The sequence below is a fragment of the Taeniopygia guttata genome, chromosome 6, assembly GCF_048771995.1.
Source record: "Taeniopygia guttata chromosome 6, bTaeGut7.mat, whole genome shotgun sequence".
Taxonomy (NCBI): Eukaryota; Metazoa; Chordata; class Aves; order Passeriformes; family Estrildidae; genus Taeniopygia; species Taeniopygia guttata.
The window spans coordinates 13,230,099-13,249,157 of record NC_133031.1 but is presented as its reverse complement, the minus strand read 5'-3'; the positions used below and the strand labels follow the sequence as shown (position 1 = coordinate 13,249,157).

Genomic DNA, 19,059 nt, shown 5'->3' with positions numbered 1-19,059 from the left:
CTAAGACTTTGCATTTCTACTCAGTATGTTTTCTTGTCTCAGTTGAGTGCTAAATCTGAGGTGTTTGTGGGTTTTTTGGGAAGCCCCAGGTCTTCTGTAAAAAGAAAGATGTATTTCAGTTCAGAGTTTGGCTTTGTGGCTTGTGTTTGCTATGGGAAAGTGCTGTAGCCAAATTTTAAGTGGGGAGCAGTACATTTTATTTTTCAAACAAAAATTTACCAACAAGTTTTGAATATATACTTTCCCTTTCCATGGGGCTCAGCTGGGGATGTCTTTCACCATTTGAAGAAATAGTCACTGTTTTCAATGCTTCAGAACTGTACAATTCCTTGTGAACCTCTTCTTCCACCATTGCCTAAAAATGCACAAACATGGATGTGTTTTTGCTCTCTCTCATGTGGACTGAATGACGACTCAAATCCAGAAATTAGACTTGCTATGTGATAGAAATGGTGTCAATGTGGGGAAGATCTCCAAGTGGCAAATATGCAGTGTGTTTCATAGGGATGATCAGGCATAAAAAAATGTGTGCTTAGGTGGCTAATAAAAATTTTCTGCTTGTTTTAAATGAAGGCAATCTCTTGTATTAGAGACCTAAAATCCAAAGTTAATTTCTTGACACTTTTATTTTAACTTCCAATCACTACAGTATTGTCAGTCTCAGGAGAAAAGTACTTGCCACCGAACTGTGGCTGGGAGTGTGAGAAGAGCATTGCTAATACACAACAAGCATTTAGTAGGTCTACTTCTTGCTAACTTCTTTTGTTTGCAAAGAATGATGAATGTTATTTTTCACTAAAGCAGCTTTCTGGCACATAAACTTTTCTATCCAACCAAAGGCACTAAAAGTGTACTTTGATTATAGAAGGTTTTCCCTGAAAAGGAATAGGCTGTGAAAACCAGGAGCCGGCACCATTAACCCTGGTGCCTCACCAGCAGTGAAGAGCTGTCACCCTGACGTGACCAGGCTCCTTGCAGCAGAGGGACTCGGTGCAGGAGAAAGGCTTCTTCCCATGGCTGTGGTAGGGCAGGTTTGCTCCTCGGGCACCAGACTGTGGCTGGCCAGGCCATGACCAGGAACCCGCTGCAGCTGGGAGGAAATTGTCAAAGGAAGGAATGTTCAAGAAAACCATGCCACGCTCTTGCTGGTTTTTTTGCAATACTTTAATACAGCATTAAAATGCTAGAATACTAGAGGAAAGCTGTGTACTATCCAGCAAATAAGGCACATGTCGGAATGCCATTTTATGGACAATCCACAACAGAGATTTTACAGTCTTGGTAGCAACAAAGTCACCAGATGAACAAGCTGTCATCTTGATTGCTGAAACAAAACTGGTACCTCTGAGGCCTTTGTCCATAGGTTTTGTTTGTTTTAGCTGTACAAGTTTATTAACAGTTACAGAAAAAGAAATTACACAATTTGCCAACTGAATCTGACAAGGTCAGTGGGTACAGTTAAACAAATGTAATAATCATTAGGTTAATTTTTTTAAAGCTGAAGAAATTCATAAAATAGTGTTAGTTTTAGCACTATTACACAATGCAGTGAGTGCTGTACTAAATAACCTTTTAAAGGAAACAAGAATCCAGTATAGGGCTGGGCAGACCTCCCATTTTAGCATGGTAAAATATCAAACTAAAAACTCAATCCTTCATAATATAATCAAACTACATGAAATGTAAAGTGTAAAATGCTTCGAGTACGTGCACATGCATATTCTATATTGCTATGAGTTCTAATTAAAATAAACGTAAACCCCTACAATAATCTACTTCAATCCTTTTCTCTTACATCCTTTGATTGATATTATTGCTGTAGATGATACTGCATAGCTGAGCTCACAGTCTGCAAAGAGTTGTGAAAGTCAAGTTAAACAATGTCCCGACCAACTGTCTTCCCCTCTAGACGTGGGGAAGGAAAGAGCCACCATTTGAAACCACCACTTGTGCTTCGGAGTTTCTGAAAGCCGAGTCTCCACGGTGCTTTCAACACCTTTGTGTCTCTCACAAGGCCATAAAGTGACAGTATACTGTTATTTGCTCCTCACTTGCTACATGTCTAGTGATAGCTTTTCTAGCACTCGTTCCCCAAATACACATAAATAAACCATATAAGCATTTTCATATAAGTCTAAGCACTTGAATAATACACTGGTTACTTAATACTGATATTTTCATCCAAGGATAACAAAAACAATATGGCTTAAAGAATTGCAAGGTTTTTGTCAGAATTATGTACCAACTTTCATATAATATTTTATGTAGACAATATTTCCTTCTTAATGTAGTTCTGTTGCATACTTTATACAGACAAAAGCATTGTAAAAAAAAAAAGTAAATTATTTCCATAAATATTTTCTTGAGGATACATCCTTAGTTCTGCAAAATACTGCAAAATACTTAAGAAAACTCTTACCTCTGTTAGTATCCTAGTTGAGAGGAAGGCCCTTCTGAAAGCTTCCCAATTGTAAAAACTTTGCCCAAAAAACAAACAATACTTTTTTAAAAAGGCCCTCAAATATATACAAAAAAGTTACTGCAAAGAGTTTCCAGATAACAATTCAGTATTATAAGAAATATTTGTAACCATTCAAAAATTTTAACATCTAAAAAGGTTTCCAAAATACACACATAGTATTAAAAAAAAATTGAAAGAAACTCTATGTCAAGTATAACTCAAGATAAATACACATCTGCAAGTAAAACTGTAAAATACTTCATACAGGGGTAAACATTTATATCAATCATCTATAGCTAGTAACTGCACACGATTGTCCCTTTGAAATTCATCCTAGAAACACAATCCATCATCCCTATATCTAAGATCTCAAACAGCCCTCTGAGCACTTGAGCGATACAGCAAACTCAATGGACAGCACTGGTTTTGCAGATAAGAAAGAGATATGGGTGGAAGCCCAGTTGGGAGTGGAGTGATATCTGAAAGAATGATTTTCCTATGGGGGATAGTTCAATCACATTTTCAAATATGTTGGCAAAGGCAAGTGGAAAATATATGTCTATTCGACTTAACTTGAAAAACACGTGTTGATGATTTATTGCTTACTGTTCAGTGGACAACTCTTAGGATCCAGAATAGGACAAAAAAATTCTTCTATGTTACTGCAGGACAAAGACCACTAATCTATGAAGTCTGACATTTCCAAAAGCTTTAAACTTTTGATGTTTTTAGTAGGTTTCGGGTTGTTTTTTTTTTTTTTTTTAATGCTAGTCTCACAGGTTTGCAATTCATGTATAATCTAAATTTCATGTTATACAAAAAGGTAAAATGTAGCTAATACTTCTAGGTATGAGGCTTCTCTCAGACATATGTAACTTCACATTTTTTGTTTAAAAACTAAGTCCCATATAATGGGGAACTTCAAAATACACCTATTTTTCACAAATAATATATACTCTTGTGTATTTATCTGAAATTAAATAGCAAATTTGAGACAAAAATGCCTCAAATTTTGCTTGTGTGGCATCATTTTACACCTGTGGTAGCAGCAGTAGGAACTGGCTAAAATGGGGCCACCCTTTAAAACTACTAGGATATTTCTTCATCACCTTTAAATGAAGTACTTGTAATAACTTCATTGTAGCCTCATTAGGTTAAAGCAGCTAAAAACCTATAACACACATTTCAAATTACTCAGATATTTTTCCAGAAGTGTGCCCATTCCAAATTCGATATGAAATGTTATGACCAACTCATGAAAGCAACTGTGGGGTGTTTGATTGGTTTTTGTTGCTTTTAAAAAAAATAAATGGAAGATTTAAAAAAAAATCTGAAAAGGTGCAAATTAAAAAATGATAGAATAGGACAGGATATATTGATGGGCTGTCAACAGCAAGCATTGGAGGCTGAAAATCCAGTTTGCCAAATAAATGCACAGAGCCAAACTGCTCTCAGATACACCCCTAAACAATACTCAGTTTAGGGAGGCCTGTAGTGATTTAAAACTCTTTTTACTGATGCTTGCTTCACTCCTGCCAATACTGTCTACTAATGCCTTCAATGATTGCTAGCTGATGCTCTCAATGCAGAGCTAGTTAGAGAACATCAGAAAGCAGTCACTAAAATCTAAAAGATAAATCAGTCCCTCATTTTTCCAGTCAAAAATCTGCACCTTAACCTTTTTTTTTTTTTTTTATCTGATTTGGAAAGAACTGGTTACATCTATAGGTGAATTACCTTTGAGTGGGGAGGCAGGGAGCAGAAGTAATCTATATTTTATAATCTATTATTCTTTTTTTCCGTTGAAATAAAAATTCAGAAATGTCTCTTCTGTGCCACTAACTAAAAGCCAGTGGTCATCAACTGTTCTACACAATTACGTATGTGGATGTGTTTTCCCAGCCACTCCAGCTGCCCAGACTCGAGCGTGGAGTGAGTCCTGCAGGGAGGCACAGAGGGATGCCCTGGGCCGAGCTGGGCTCCTGCCTTGCCAAGCCCGGCTTTAGGGAGGCGGCTCCAGCCTGTGCAGGGAGAAGGTCCCGGTGCCTCTGCCTTAGGCAGAACAAACAAAACAAAACAACAACAACAAAAAAAGCATTGTTGCTCTTTGCTTTTCCACACGTTCTGTTCTTCATCTGCTTTCCCCAGTGCCAGGGCTGGGGGAAATCTGCTCTCCTCTTTATTACAGATATTCTAGGTATCACTTAAATACTTGATATGTCTTCTGCCTAGGAACGCATCAATAATATGAGCTCTCATAAGTATGCTCTCAAGAATTATGCTACACCTATAGACGTTGTGTTAAAGTAGGTTATGTGTATTTTTAGTACAATCTAAAAATCCATAAACTAAAGGCATTGCCTGGCAGTGTTGAATCTGGATAAACAATTCTTAATAGGGCACTGTCATGAAAATACTAATGCTTATAATGGCATCTTTTAGTCACCTTTTTGTCAGAGCCTGCTGGTGTGTGATATAGTAATACAGCTATAGAAAGACTTGTGCTATTTTACTGGTTTTAGTGGTTTTCATAACAGGGAGATTATTTCAATACTGAACAAGATGTTTGACAGCAACATCTTGGTTTCAGGGAGAAAATAAAATAATGTTTTCCCTTATCTTCATCTAAGGGCTTTTTTCTACATGTTATTTAGTGAGATGTAAACCATCTAGGTGATTTTTTTTGTTTTGTTTTGTTCCTGTACTATTAAGTGCTCAAGAGTAAAAAAATAGATCTGGTTTAAAATGCTGCTCTTTCAAAATTACTCATGCTTGAAACAATCTATTGAGATTAATCCTAGAGGTCAAGCTTAGAAAATCCACCCCTAGATTTGCTTGTGTATTTTCTTACTTGTACAGACAGATTAGTATCTTTGTTGAGAGAATTTGTCTCTAAGTTAATTTGTGAATCTGTGCAAAAGAATATGTTTGCATTTGAAAATGCTAAAACTCCGTATTTTCACTGAGGAAACTGAACTGTTTATTAGTGTTACTTTCAATAATATTTTCAGCTTTTTTAGTTGGAGTTGCTAACAGGGCAAAAGTAGTTTCCAAGTGATTAATTTAGTTAATTCTATTTTAGCATTGCACAGCATTTTTCATCTAGTGATGCCAAAACACTTAAGAGATATTAAGTAAACCTCACAACTCTCCTGTGAGGTAGGTATACTAAAGAATTTTTATCCCCTTTTTGCAGATGGGGAAACTGAGGTCCAGAAGGATCTTGTGACTTGCCCAAAATCAGGGAGCTATGGGAGAGCTGTGGTCAGAAGCTAGTCAGGATGCTTCCTGTGACCAGCAGGCTGGGTCACTTGGGCTGCCCATAAATAATGGAGTTTGCAAGATATGTACATGCCACTCCCACCAAACAAGCAGATGCAATTTTGCCCTGCTTATAGCAAAGTGGGGAAATGGCAAGAGTTTGACCCTGCAACAAATTTGTCAGGAGCTTCACGTTCCCTAGGTGAATGCTCATGATAAGTTTTCTACTTTCTTTATAAAATCTTGTCTTGACATACTGGTAACATCCTGCTGTCACTTGGCATAAATCCCCCACTTTCTTTGCATTACAGAACTAGTCCTCAGAACACTTTTAGTTCACATCAAGTTATTTAGGATTTAAAGTGTTTTCTCTAAGTATCATTCACACAAATCAATCTCCCTAAAGGAAACTTGATAAAAATGTAAATTACTGATGTAAACCCCCCCCATCTCAAACATTATGCCTCTAATTTTTTTAGTGAACACTACAAATGAATTGCTTGTTGTGTCCTTTTGCCAATGTACTCTCACGTAGACATACAAACAGGATAGTGTCTCGAGGTACTTTCAATTTGTATTTGCCAATCCCTGACAAGATGTTCTTTGCAGCAGGCTGTCCCTGTGCAAAGCTCTACCTGAAACGGGACAATGAAATATAATTCCTAAATTTCTCCCCAGGTATGTAGGTCTTCTTCAGGAAGACATAAAGAAAGAGAATTATATAGAGTGTTCTCCATGCCTTAAAACACCCCTATGGCTAACATGTTTCATATTGTAACAAATTTCTATAGTAGAAAACAGGACATAAAAATATTTCTAGAAAGTGGCTTTTAAACTACTATAAATAGTAAGTTTGGCTAATCTTTCAGTTAAGGACATTGGGGTCAGTTTTAAGTATTCTTATCCCCTATTCATAGTAAATTTAGTGTGCTTGTTGCCTAATGAACACACCATGCACATAAAAGGGGCCATGTCAGTGGGGTTATATGACAAGAGAAGGATCTGGTAGTTGCATAAGCAAGGCAATTTTGTCTCTTCCAAAAACCTCTTGGAATCTTATGACATTCCCTTCCTACCCAACCCACACCCCTCAAACAATTATTCACTTTTTTTTTCCATGTCCTGCAAATATTATTTTGCCTAAGCTCTGCCCAAAGGATGGTAACAAATAGAAAAAAGTCCAAGAAATCAGCAGCACAAAACTCTTAAGACTTCCTAGAACTGGGAAAGCAGTAATTCCCCTTTTATGCTGTGACTTGTTTCATCTTCCTTTATCTTGTCATATAAGAACAGTGTTTGTGTTGTGGGTGAGTGCTTACAATTAGTGGCCCCACAGTTACTGAACCTCTGCAAAAGCCATGCATGTAACAAATATTCCTTGTGCATATCATTCCTTGCCTTTTGAAAAGTACTTCATTTCACCTGGCTGTGATATAGAGTCTGTGTAAACAATCAGCAGAACCTGTAACTGTAGTTCTGTTGTGAACATCATCAGTAACACTTTATGTGTGTACATATATAAATTTACATATATATGTATACAAATCATAGTCCTGTAAATACCTATTGCATGCATGCACATGCACAGGAGAAATGTTACATTCTATTAATGGTAAGGCATATTATTAGATAGGCAATATTGGCAATTATTTTAGCTTTTATCTTGATCTGTTGTGCTGCTGTTGATCGCATGCTGCCAGAGAATCTCTCGGGATGATGGGGATGGGAAGAGGCCACTTGGAAGGTTTATTGCACACGGCGGCAGTAGTAGCCCAAAACTTTGCACTTCTCACACAGATGCTGAGGATGTTCTTTGCTCTGGTCTGACACATCCAGGCCATCCGGCTTTTCCAGGGGTCTCTGCAGTGGCAGGAAGGAAATCAGATTATATCCAAGGTTTTGTCCTTGTTACTCTTTATTAAGGATGTGAAGTCCACTTTTATGCCCCAATTGAGCTTTCTACTGGTAATTAAAAAGGTTTCTTTCCTGAGGGTATGAAGAGATTTTTTTCAGCCCTTCAGCTCTACATTGGTTCAGAGTGGCGTCACAACTTAATTTCACCTTTATGAAGAATGACATTAACTTTGTTGCAGTCAAATTACAAAAATACTGAATTGAGGACTTAATTTCTAAAAGCAGTGACAAAAGAGTTCATTTGCTTAGCTCCAGTAACTTAGATGTCCCAAAGGCATTACCACCTAAAGCATGGGAGTCCCATTACCCAGCAATGCAGAGCAGGGATTATCAATGTTAGGACTAGCTGCTACATGAAGAAAACTGTCTTAACTAAGCACAGATACTGCATAGCTAAATGGTGTTTTTCCAATAGGAAGTGCCATGTTTTTGAGGCTGAAAGTTTTGAAACAGAACAGCTGCAAAGCTTTTATTAAAATAAAAAAAAAATTCCAAACTTATACAAAACCAAAACAAGATCCAACCTCATGACACAATCCTTTGCACTGAATCTGAGTAATAAATTATGTATTTTTAATAATATTCATGAAATCACAGTACTGGAGGAAATTAAGCTGATTCATTGTTAGTAGATATTTGTGCTTTCACTTTCCATGGTACGTAAAAGGCTTCACAATCATTCTGAAAATAAAATATCCATGTTAAATATTGTGACAAAGTTAAAGGTTTGGGAAGTCTGAAAGGTAGGGAAGTGATAGACATGTGAGGTAGAACTTAATAAAGTGCACCATTTGCTTGGAAAACACTCCCAAGTTCCCTAACCCATAATTGATCTGAAATGTTTTCACGAAATGTGTCTGAAAGGCTGTTTCATTGCACAGTGCCATGAAGGCAGCAGTTCTTCCATGGGACTGTGGTAGACACAGCATGTGGTGTGAAATCTGAAAACTAGCCATAAGCTTCTCACTGTTTTTACAGGGATATTAGACCCTTGCTTATATCTTCAAAATGTGATTCTTGGAGCAGTGGGTGGGTAAATAAAAATTACACCATCTTGGCCATTTATCTCTTAACACTTTTCTTAAAGACTTTTCTTTATCTGTAAGGTCTTAAAGTACACCTGATCATCTAAGATTTCATTTATAAGTTCTTCATCAAGCCACCTACCTGAAATTCTGTGGACAGGAACAGAGATTTTGTGCATCTTTTTTTTTCTGGCTATGTAATATTGCACTATTGCAATTTTCATAAATCAGGGAGTAGAAAAGTTTCTCTCTTTGAATAGCTAAAATGACACAAAATATATTCAATCATCTTGAACGAGGGATGTCTGTAAATTCTTGCTTGATTGTACTGGATTATAAGTGCAACACTCTTATTATGTTGCACAGCTAGTCAACACAATATATAGGAGTGACTCAGTAGTGACTCAATGGCTTCTTTCTGAGTCAGTGTTTAGAACCATGATATTATCCTGCACCACATAGGTCTTTGAGTCTTCCTTCATCTACATTTCAGCTGCAAAGGGGATTTCCTGTGTTAGATGAGGAAGGCAGATGGACTCTTCAAATGCCCTTCAACCCTACTGAGCTTTAAATGTTTGATGTCACTATGTTGAGATTTAAGATCAGAACCAGCAATTCTGTTTCTAGGCTTGCAGTCCAACCACTGCTTATTCCACAAGACAGGCAAGTTGAATGTGTGTTTGGTCAGAAAAAATTCCTTTCTACCTCATCTACCACTTATTCCACCAACATCTGCCCACAAATATTCTTCAAGACTTTGCATTACATAAATATATAAAGATGAAGTGCAGGTTCTGGAGTCCCAGGGGTTAATTTACACTCTTTAACAGCGAATGAGAGTTTTGAAATGCTACACTTGAAACAGGCTATTTGACTCAGCTCTGATTGCTTCTACATGCTAGCTGTGCTCTGATTAAAGAGAAAAATACAGCAGTTATCATGTTTATTGATATAAGCCAGATTTTTTTTTTTTTTTTTTTTTTTTAATATGCAAGGCCTTGGGAATAATTTTTCCTGGAAATAGTGCAAAGGACATTGGGAATGCCTTGAAGCGCCAAGAGTTTTTGGATGGTTTTCAGAAACAATAGCTCTCCGTAGTTTGCTTTCCCCCTGTGTTGATTGAGCTCAGCTTTTTGGCCTGCGAAGCATTTTGATTTCAGAACTGTTATTGTTACCAGTGTGTTACGACACAGGCTGGGGAGAGAGGGGTTACAAAGGCAGGAAAGCAGGTTACCAAGGGCCAGCTGGAAGGAACCAAGCCTGCAGAGCCCAGACTGCATTGCTGGTGAGGTGGTGGAGGGCTGAGGCTTTGCAATTGGTAGTGTGCTTGTGTGGTTTGTGTCTTAAAACTATTTCAACCCAACTTTTGCATAAAAGGAAATCCCAGCTTATCTCCATTTGCAGTTTTCTCTTCATGGCTTTCTTGTAAAGGCAAAAAAGAACCCTTTCATCACCCTGAGTAGCAAGTGTTCTTGTCCTGCTGCTGTCTGTTACTAATTGAGGAGAACCTGAAAGTAATGACCTTATACTCTTAGAACCATTCTTACACCATGGTAAAAGTGTAGGATGTTAGTCACAGAGCTGTGTGTCCATCAGGGCTGGGCAGCTCTGGTGTGGTGGAAGGAGGGGCCCCTGGCACAAGAGGGGTGCAGCAGGGCCTGGCTGTTGCACACTGTGTCAGCTCTGGAGACTGCCTGAATTCTGCAGGAGACATCAGGAACTGAGGAGGCTGCAAGAGCTCTGCACTGCTGTTGAGGACTCAGCCATGCACTGGGACAGGGTGTGGAGAAGGGGACAGGCTATTTGGCTGAAAAGTTAACTCTTTTCCTTAAAAAGCAGTGAAATGGGGCTTGTAGAACAACAGTAAATCTTGCTATGTTCCTCAAGGGAAAGGTATCCTTTTTTCATTAAATGGAGAGTTTAACTGTAAAAGTTAAATCTTGTTGTCTTTTTTTTTCTTTTCTTTCTTTTTTTTTAATGCAAGCATCCACAGTTGCATTCCTCCGGACTTCAGTTTTGTGCATCTTTGTTTAATTTTCTACTGGTAGTTGCGGGGTGGAAATAATCTTGTGCAGCTCCACCAGGAAAGCATTTGGTGGTGGTGAATAAAGATATTGCCACAGGGGAATGAAGCATGAAACTGTCAGAAATCCAAATTTATATATCAATTCCTGACCTGTGAATTAACTTTTGATTGTGAGTTATTGCTGTCCCCATCTAGATGTATTGCACAACCTCTGCATTCCCCAACAGTCAGCTGAAACCCCAAACCCCTCAAACAAATATCTCACCCTTATGAAGTGCTAGGTTTTAAAGCATCACTAGCACATCTTGAGGGAAATTGCTTCCACTAAGGTGTAGAATGGAATAATGTGCCTGCTTCTGTTTGTATTTTCTGCTGTGGAATGGAACAATTTAATTGCACCACTGATGGATAGAGGATCACATCATGATTCAAATGACAGAAAACAATTAAAAATAATTTTCTGGACTCATTGACATCAAGTCTTAATGCAGCAAATGAGATGATTAAATGTCAGATTAGGAATGCGAATAGAAAGATTCTGCAGCTATTGCTGGCAGGATAATTGTTAGGGTAACAGTCTTAAGGAGCCATGTTTCTCTCAAGAAACACGTGCTATTGTGAATTTGTAGATTTTTAGTCCAATAAAAAAAACTGGGCACTGGGGAAGAAAAGATTAAATGCACTGTCCATTCTTGAGCAGCACACCCTCTGCTTTTCTATCTGCCTGGGGAAAGAGGGACATTACCAAGGCCCTGGGCTGTCGCCATGAATCCAAGAGACAGTGATAAGAAGGCAGCAGATCAGAGGCAGGATGCTTAGAGAGAGCAAGCAGCCTCTGTCAGCAGCATGCCTCTGGGACAGGCCAGCTAGAAATGACTGATAACAGTATCAGGTAAATGGTGAAAATCTCTTTTTTAAGCGTTCAGAAAAGCAGCAGTCTGAGGGGAACTGTATTCCTGTAGCTGGAGTACACAAGTGTGGGCATCTGGGGTGGGTTTATTAAATCTAAAGAGTCAAAAGATCATACTTGTAGGCTTGAAACTGTTAGAAAAATTTATTGGGCTTGAGTGATCATACCCACCCTTCCCCATACTGAGGGAAGTGAGGTGGCAGTGGTTGCACTCAGATATGGGAATTATGAAGAGACCACTGAATTGCCCATGAAAGTAATAACTTGAGTATCATGAGGTATGTATTTACATACCAAATTATTTCCAGTCCAACAGTAAATTCCTGACAGCTGGAAGAAAATAGTGTCCAAGAGGACAAGTCAGTCACCAGATGGCTGGTTCTGCACCAGAGCAACAGCTGTCATCACAAACAGCACCGGCCTTAGCCACAAAGTCGGAGAAGAAGCCTTGATAAGAGGCCAGCCAGGAAATAACCATGGGCGCAGATGTTGCTGCTATAGTGGGCAGGGGAAGAAAATGAGAATTCAGAGCTTGGCATCTGGGCTGTTACACTGCCAAGAATGCTGGTGAATGACTATAAGGACTGGCTCAATTGCTGAAGCAGAGTAAGAAGGAGCATAAACAACCACAAAATCCAAATTTCTTGGGTGAATAGGAAAGGTTTAAGTCTTGTCTGAGATTTCTGTTTATGTTTAGAGTAGCTAAAGTAACTATCTGGGAAACACCTTTTGAAATTTCCATAGAGCAGATTTGTCTGGGCGGTTCTTTAGCATTCAGTAAGGCTTGAGTTCAATGGGCCTATGGTTTTTGCCCCATGTTCTGTTTACTCCTGTAAGCACTCCCCTGGGATGGTTTGTCACTAGAGGGAAATGCAGAAGGAGGAATACAGTGGAATAATTTAGTAAAGCTTGCCTGAGGAGCAATTTTTCAGCTCAGGTGTGACAACCACCTGATTCCCTACTTGGTGGATGAGCTGGGGAATGAATGGCAGCAGCCCTCCTGTCAGGCCCTTGTGTTACTTCTTGTAATGCTCCACCATCTCTTTTAAATACAGAGATTTAGAGCTGTATTTATAGAGCACTCTAAAGTATATACACAGCTGTAAAAGTGCTGAGAAGACTTTTCCTGCCCCAGAGAGATTAAAAGCTCATTCTCACAGCTAGGCCATATGGACTAAGAGCATAGGGCTGAACTGAGACATTCTTTGTGGGGAACTGGCCTGGGATAGTTTCCTGGAGTGAAATGAGCCTCCAGGAACAATGAGCAGGTGGCAGGAAAGTGTGGCTGCTCTCCTCTCCAGGGACTCACTAACGAAAGGTATGCATAGGAAATCAAGATTTGAGCATAGCTGCACAAGCCATTCACAGAGCTTACATATGTGCATGAATGGCTACCCCAGAGCTATCCAGAGTGGAGATTATTATCTTCACTACTCTGATATTATTGCCTGAGCCAGTTACATGGGAGCACCAAACCGTTCTTTGTGAGACATGGACAAACCTTACAGTACTGGGAAGTCCATGGATTTGGACTTTTCCCATTTGGGGAAAATGAAATAGAGCTATGGAGATGAGGATGGGAGAAAAGGGCAAGCTTGGCAATTGAGAAGAAATGCCTAATTCACTGCAATGAATATTGAGCAATCCTGAAATAAGGTTTCCAAGTTTTTGTCCTAAATTGAACACAAGCATCCTACTCTCCTACAGCGACACAGCAAGGCTTGGTGGCCCATGTGATTGGATTTCAGCTATTTAATAGACTCTGCAAGGTTTGATCTGTTTGGTGACAAACTGGGAGAATGCAGAGATATTCCTTAGGCCATACAAGAGGTTGGGGAAATATCCTCAGAGATTATTGTTTTGTCTATACAAACACCTTTCTGGAAGTGTCTGCCACTGCCTAGGATGAGGTGTGGAACAGGGGCACTTGATTTGAGCTGGTGTGAGTTTTCATGATGAATACACTATGGTGAATGGAACTTTCTATCATATGCCCTCACTAGGGAACTGTGGTCCCTGACTGTTTAGATATGGGATGAGATGTTTTGCAACTCTGATGACACCTGTTCAGATTTCCAGAGCTGAGAAAGCTTATCTGGGAAACATTCTCTGCGGGGTGTTGTAGTCCATGTCAAGTTCTTTCTAAGTCTTACCCACGCTTTACAAAGTCAACAGCATTCCTAGTTGCAAGCCTGTTGCCATCAGGTCTGCACTTCTCTTACCTGTTTGTGAGGATAAACATTAATGTGGCACTTGATACATTCTTGTCCCATGTTAGCCCAGGAGTTTCCACTCATCCATTTTCTCTTGCACTTGGGGCACTTATATTCACCAAAGCAGCGTTTCTTGCCCTGGTATGGTGTCAGGCCTTCTCCTTTTGGACGAGCCTACAAAACAAAGGGAAGTAGCAATGAATGACTGAAAATGGGTGGGTGTGTATTTTTTTAATTAGGAAACTTTGCGAAGAAGATATTGGAGGCAAGCATGAAGAATGTCTCCCGTTAATGAAGAGCTCATATGTTGAAGCTAGAGTTTACAGTTCTGAGAGTGGTTTCTGTAAGAAGTATTCAAAAGTTCAAGAAAACATCATACTTGTTACTGGCACTGAGTATTTAGAAATATGCATTTTCACTTTTTGAGTAAATAGTTTTAATATTAGTTTCATTACGATAAAATCATTTCTATTGAGTATATATTGCTAGTAATATATATAGTATCAGGAGGAGTAGCTCATTAGTAATAAAAGACTACTTTTTAACTAGAAATTCCAGTTTAGAAATCAAGTCTATTTTCCACTAAAAACATGTAGTTAAGATGATTTTCAATATTTCTGCTTTTCACAGCCTATATGTTATCATATGGGTGTGCACAAACTGGGACTGAGTATGAAGGAAGGACATTCTGACTAGTGGAAATAATAACTTTTATTAACTTTATCTGGTTTCTGGCTCTTGGTAAATGGTTTCTCTATTTCTGCCTTTTGAAGGAAACAGGAAAGGATTCTTAAATGGTGTGTTGTGATGTCTGAATGTTAAATGTCCCTTAAAGAAAGCCTTTTTATCTAGGGAAGCCAGTAGAGTTGACAATGACTGTACGCAAATACCAGGTTTATTTTTTGTACATCTGTTCACTCACTAAAACTGTGTGTTGTACTTAACAAAATATGGTGAGGTATGTGAAGATGAGGGTGCATGAGGGTGTTGTATCCAGCTGTGCTAGGATAGTTGTAAAGATGAGACTGTTTTCCCGGAGTCCCTAGCAGGTGTTGAAACACTGTCCATGTCACTGTGTTTAGTTCGCTGCTGCCCAGAAGGAGACACTTTGCCTGTATAGTGGCAGTATACTATGGTCACCTATCAAAGGGTTCTTTGTCGCTTACTTACATATCAGGCCTAAGCAGCTTTTCTTTTTTAAGGCTTCCAGATAAAGTTTGCAAAAGTGAAATGAGCCATCATGCTGGGAAGGCATTTGCTTTTGTTTTGGGAGCTTGTGTGATTTCTCAGTGTGTAGGTCCAAATTGCTTTCTATGTGAAAACAAAGGTTGCAAAAGCAGGTGGTTGGCAGAAGACCTGAGCTTGGCAGGAGCTCTGAGACTCAGGCTCCAGTGGCTGATGGAGATGGTGAACACTGTGTTGCCTCCTGGGTCACATGTGGGAGCAAGAAGGGAAAGGAACATTGAGTGCGCTCTCCCCCGCATGCTGTGGGTGGAAGAGCAGGGGACACCAAACCTACTCCAGCCTTTTTTTTTTCTTTCTGTAGTGTCAGTAAACAACATTCTCTGTTTTTTTAATGCTTATTCCTCAGCATTGCAATATTCTTTAGAAGATAGGATCAGTAGCAACCTCCATTACAAAGAGGCAAGCATCTATAGTAATTTGCTTCTGACAAGCCACTGTAAATATTCTGGCTGATAACAAAGATAAAGCTGACCAAGACACGCATATTTCCAATAGTATGGCACAGAAGAAAAAACCAGTGCATTGGTATAGTGAGAAACATTCAGACTTCCACAACTGAGTGCTGGCAGGCACTCAGTGTAGCTCTCCGACCCATGGTGTCCCTTAATAAAGATGAGAGATTGCAACTGAATGTAGTGCAGGAAAATGTCAATTTATGGAGACATTCTTATCCTAATTCATACTTAATTTGGTTCTGCCTCTGAGGAGCTCATAGCACAACTCACAGTAAGAAGAAGACACATGCTCTCTTCATTCAGAAATTCTTATGGGATTGAATCCTTATGGAATTTTTTCTCTGTGTCCAGAGAGCTCCTGTGTTTGAGAGAACTTCCCTCTCCTTCTGAAGCATCAGAAATTCAATCAAATAAAACAGATTGTTTTATTTGCAGTTTCTATTGGGGGGGTGTTATTGAATGGAAGACAAATGATTTTTGACGCTCTGATTAAGTCACCCTCTACTTAAACTCTTCCTGCAGCCACACTTGAAAATGCAGCTCAGTGCCCCTACCAAGCAGTAGTCCTTTCAGAAAACGTGCAGTTCACAGGTTTCATTATTGCCAAAAGTAATAGCACTGACTTTGGAGACAGAGTGCATCTTGGAAGTCTTGTAAATGTTTACAAAGAGTATTTGAACATAACACTCCCACAGCAATATGTTATGTCAGCCATAAAGAGCATTTAAACATCAGACTCCCACAGCAATATGTTGTGCCAGCCACAATTCCCAGATGGGAAACTTTCAGAGACGGCCACTTGGGCGGGCCAGTGACTGTGGGTTTGTCCAGGTCACGTATGTGACTTCAGAGACACCAATGCCCTGAAATGCTCTGCCCTCACAAATGCACAGGGAGCACTAGAGATACTGGTCTGTGGAGTCCTCTGTGTGTACAGCTAGGCATCAGAAATGGAGGCTTTCCAAATTAGAAGATACTTTTAAAATCCGGCTTCTCCAACTTTCTCGGTAAATTGGAAGCAGAACCAGGAAAAGAATGTAGGAACCCTGACTCTGTTGGTAATTTCCTGTTATAATTGCTAGATTAAACTTTTGATTTATTTTTATTTTAACTTTTTTTGACAGTCACAGCTCTCTCTCAGTCAGTGACTCTAATTAGTTTGTTGGCAAACTTACAACATTCTCTGTAGGTGTTTTGCTATTCTGTTTTATGGATGTTTACGTGTTGCACTAATAGATATTATTTTCCTTCCCATATCTTCAGTTTCCCAAGCAGTGCCCCACAGGGAATTTGGACTAGCAAACAAGTAAGCTCATTTTCTCTAGTGGGAAACATCAATAGGAACCACTGACAGCAGTGAAGGCAGCCCTCCAACTCCCTCCACTCTGCAGAACCAAACAAAACAGGTATTTGACAGTATTTAGTAGAAGGCGAAACCTGAGTGGATACACTAATGGCCTGGGAGATCTGAGGTTGGGTGTTCTGGTTTGTTTGTTGTTGTTTTTTTGGGGTTTTGTTGGGGTTTTTTTTTTTGTTTTTTTTTTTTTTTTTTAACTTAGAGTGTCTGGCTCTAGCAGGAGCACAGCTGAATTGCATAAACATTTCCAAGAAACAGCCTGCTCCTTGGCACAGAAGCAGCCAGCCCTGCCCACAGGGTGCTCGAGCACCTGGCCACGCTGCAGCTGGGGTATCTCAGTGCTCATTCTGGAGGGCAAGAAATATTTTCACCAGAGGTTTTTCCTTAACTAAATGCCAAAAGAGAGCAAGACACATTTTGTCATTCGGTATTAACCAAAAAATCCTTACTTTACAGAATGTGGGATTTACCTTGTCTAAACCATTAGCCTCCTATCCTCTCCTCATCCCAGCTCCATTTGAATGGTAGTTAATAATAGGCTTTGGTTGGTGTTTAGGTCCTGCAATTCCTGCCTGAGCATTCTCTTCTTACTCTTTCTGCAAATAGGGATTTATTTATGTGTGGAGTTAATCCGACAAAGTTATGCTCTTATTCATAATGGCACAATATTTTGTTGTTACCATATTAACATACACTGTCGCATTGCCTGTAGGCCCAAGTAGGTCTTTGGCCTGGTTTTTGTCCTTGGCTGCAAAAACCTTGTGTATCTTCATTCAGATATTTCAAGTATTTACTGCATCCTGGACAGGTGGGCCTTTGGGGAACATCAAAGTGCAACAGGTTTTGCTACAAGGACCAGAAACTAGCCATTGCTTGAAGTATGCCTCAATGTCAGGATCTAGGTGTTAGGGAGTTCTGTGATGTTTTGACTTTGGACAAGCAGTGACACAACTGCCATCACCTTTGCAGGTGTACCTAGTCAGTATGTATGTTTGCCTTAGCTGGAAACAACCAATGTACAAAGCCAGTGAATTTGGTGTGGCACAGTAACAAAAATTACCTCAATATTCCATCCCTCACTGACACCCAGCTGTCCCTATTTTTCATCTTCTTTCTTTCTTGAGCCAAAACCACAAATTGGCCACCATAAGATTTTAAAAGTGTTTAACTTGAGCTTTTCTGCTGGTAACTGGCCAGTCCAGCTCTCTGTCAACCTATCAGAAAGTGCATCTCATGAGGGATCTGCCAAATCACTTGGCAATGATGTACATAATAAAGGACTCTCTGCTTTCCCTAAACAATTCCCTCAAAGTATCAGTTTGCAGAGTCAGCAAAAACAAAACATGCCCCCCTCCCCCAACATGCCCTGCTTAAAACTAGATTCATTGTAAACAACACAAGGCTGAGTTTCCTCAAAGCAAAACGCAGAGGCACAATTTAATGCTTTTCTTCCCCTCATCTCCCTCCAAGTTTGTTTTACACAGCTGAAAGGGCTCTGTACAGCATAGGAAAAGATGAAATCAGGCTACCATTGGTAGGTGGATCCCCTTCATAGAACTCTGAGTGTCTGCTTGTAAGCATGCTTTATCAAATGAAGAGAAAAGGGTAACAGTGCACAGCTTGATGTCTGACAGGCTCGCGAGTGGTTTGTAGGAGTGGGAGGCCCAGAGCTATATTTTGTAATGTGAACCCTCCAAGACTCTCAGCTGAAAGTCAGCACAACTGGGAGATGACATTAAAAATGCCTTATTACTGTCATTGTGTACTACTATATGCATATCATATCTTTTAATAAAGATACGATAACGCATCCCCAAAAAGTCCAATTAGAAAATTAAAAAAAAGTATAAGGACTGATTCTGTGTACTGGGTGCTGTGGCATTCTAGTCCTGAGGCTGCAGCAAGTTACAGAGTGTTGGGAAATTCACAGAAGTGCTCTCACCTGTCTCAGCTCTGTGCATACTGTATAGAAAATGAGGACACACCTGCACACTTATGCCAAAATGGCACAAAAAAGGGAATCTTTGGACTGGTCAACCTTTTTTTTCTTTGTCCTTCCTCACTTTTATGCTCATCTAAACCTTGAGTATTAACAGAATACATAGGCAGATAGGTAATGTGTTTAGGAATGACACTGCTGACGTCTGACACTGAAGACTTCTGAGGTATTGATTTAAACCAACCATCTTTAA

At 39.5% G+C, this 19,059-nt stretch overlaps 1 protein-coding gene across 1 annotated transcript in view; it reads right to left on the bottom strand.

Annotated features, from left to right (window-relative positions):
* Window positions 1-1,146: 1,146 nt before the first annotated feature.
* The window catches only part of ZCCHC24 (zinc finger CCHC-type containing 24), a 103,830-nt gene continuing 85,917 nt past the window's right edge, over window positions 1,147-19,059 (bottom strand). The window contains exons 3-4 of the mRNA XM_030275902.4: window positions 13,820-13,984; window positions 1,147-7,582 (exon numbers count right to left, since the gene is read on the bottom strand). Coding sequence (XP_030131762.1) covers window positions 7,469-7,582; window positions 13,820-13,984 — 279 coding nt within the window. The 3' untranslated portion in view covers window positions 1,147-7,468. The remainder of the gene's footprint in view (window positions 7,583-13,819; window positions 13,985-19,059) is intronic.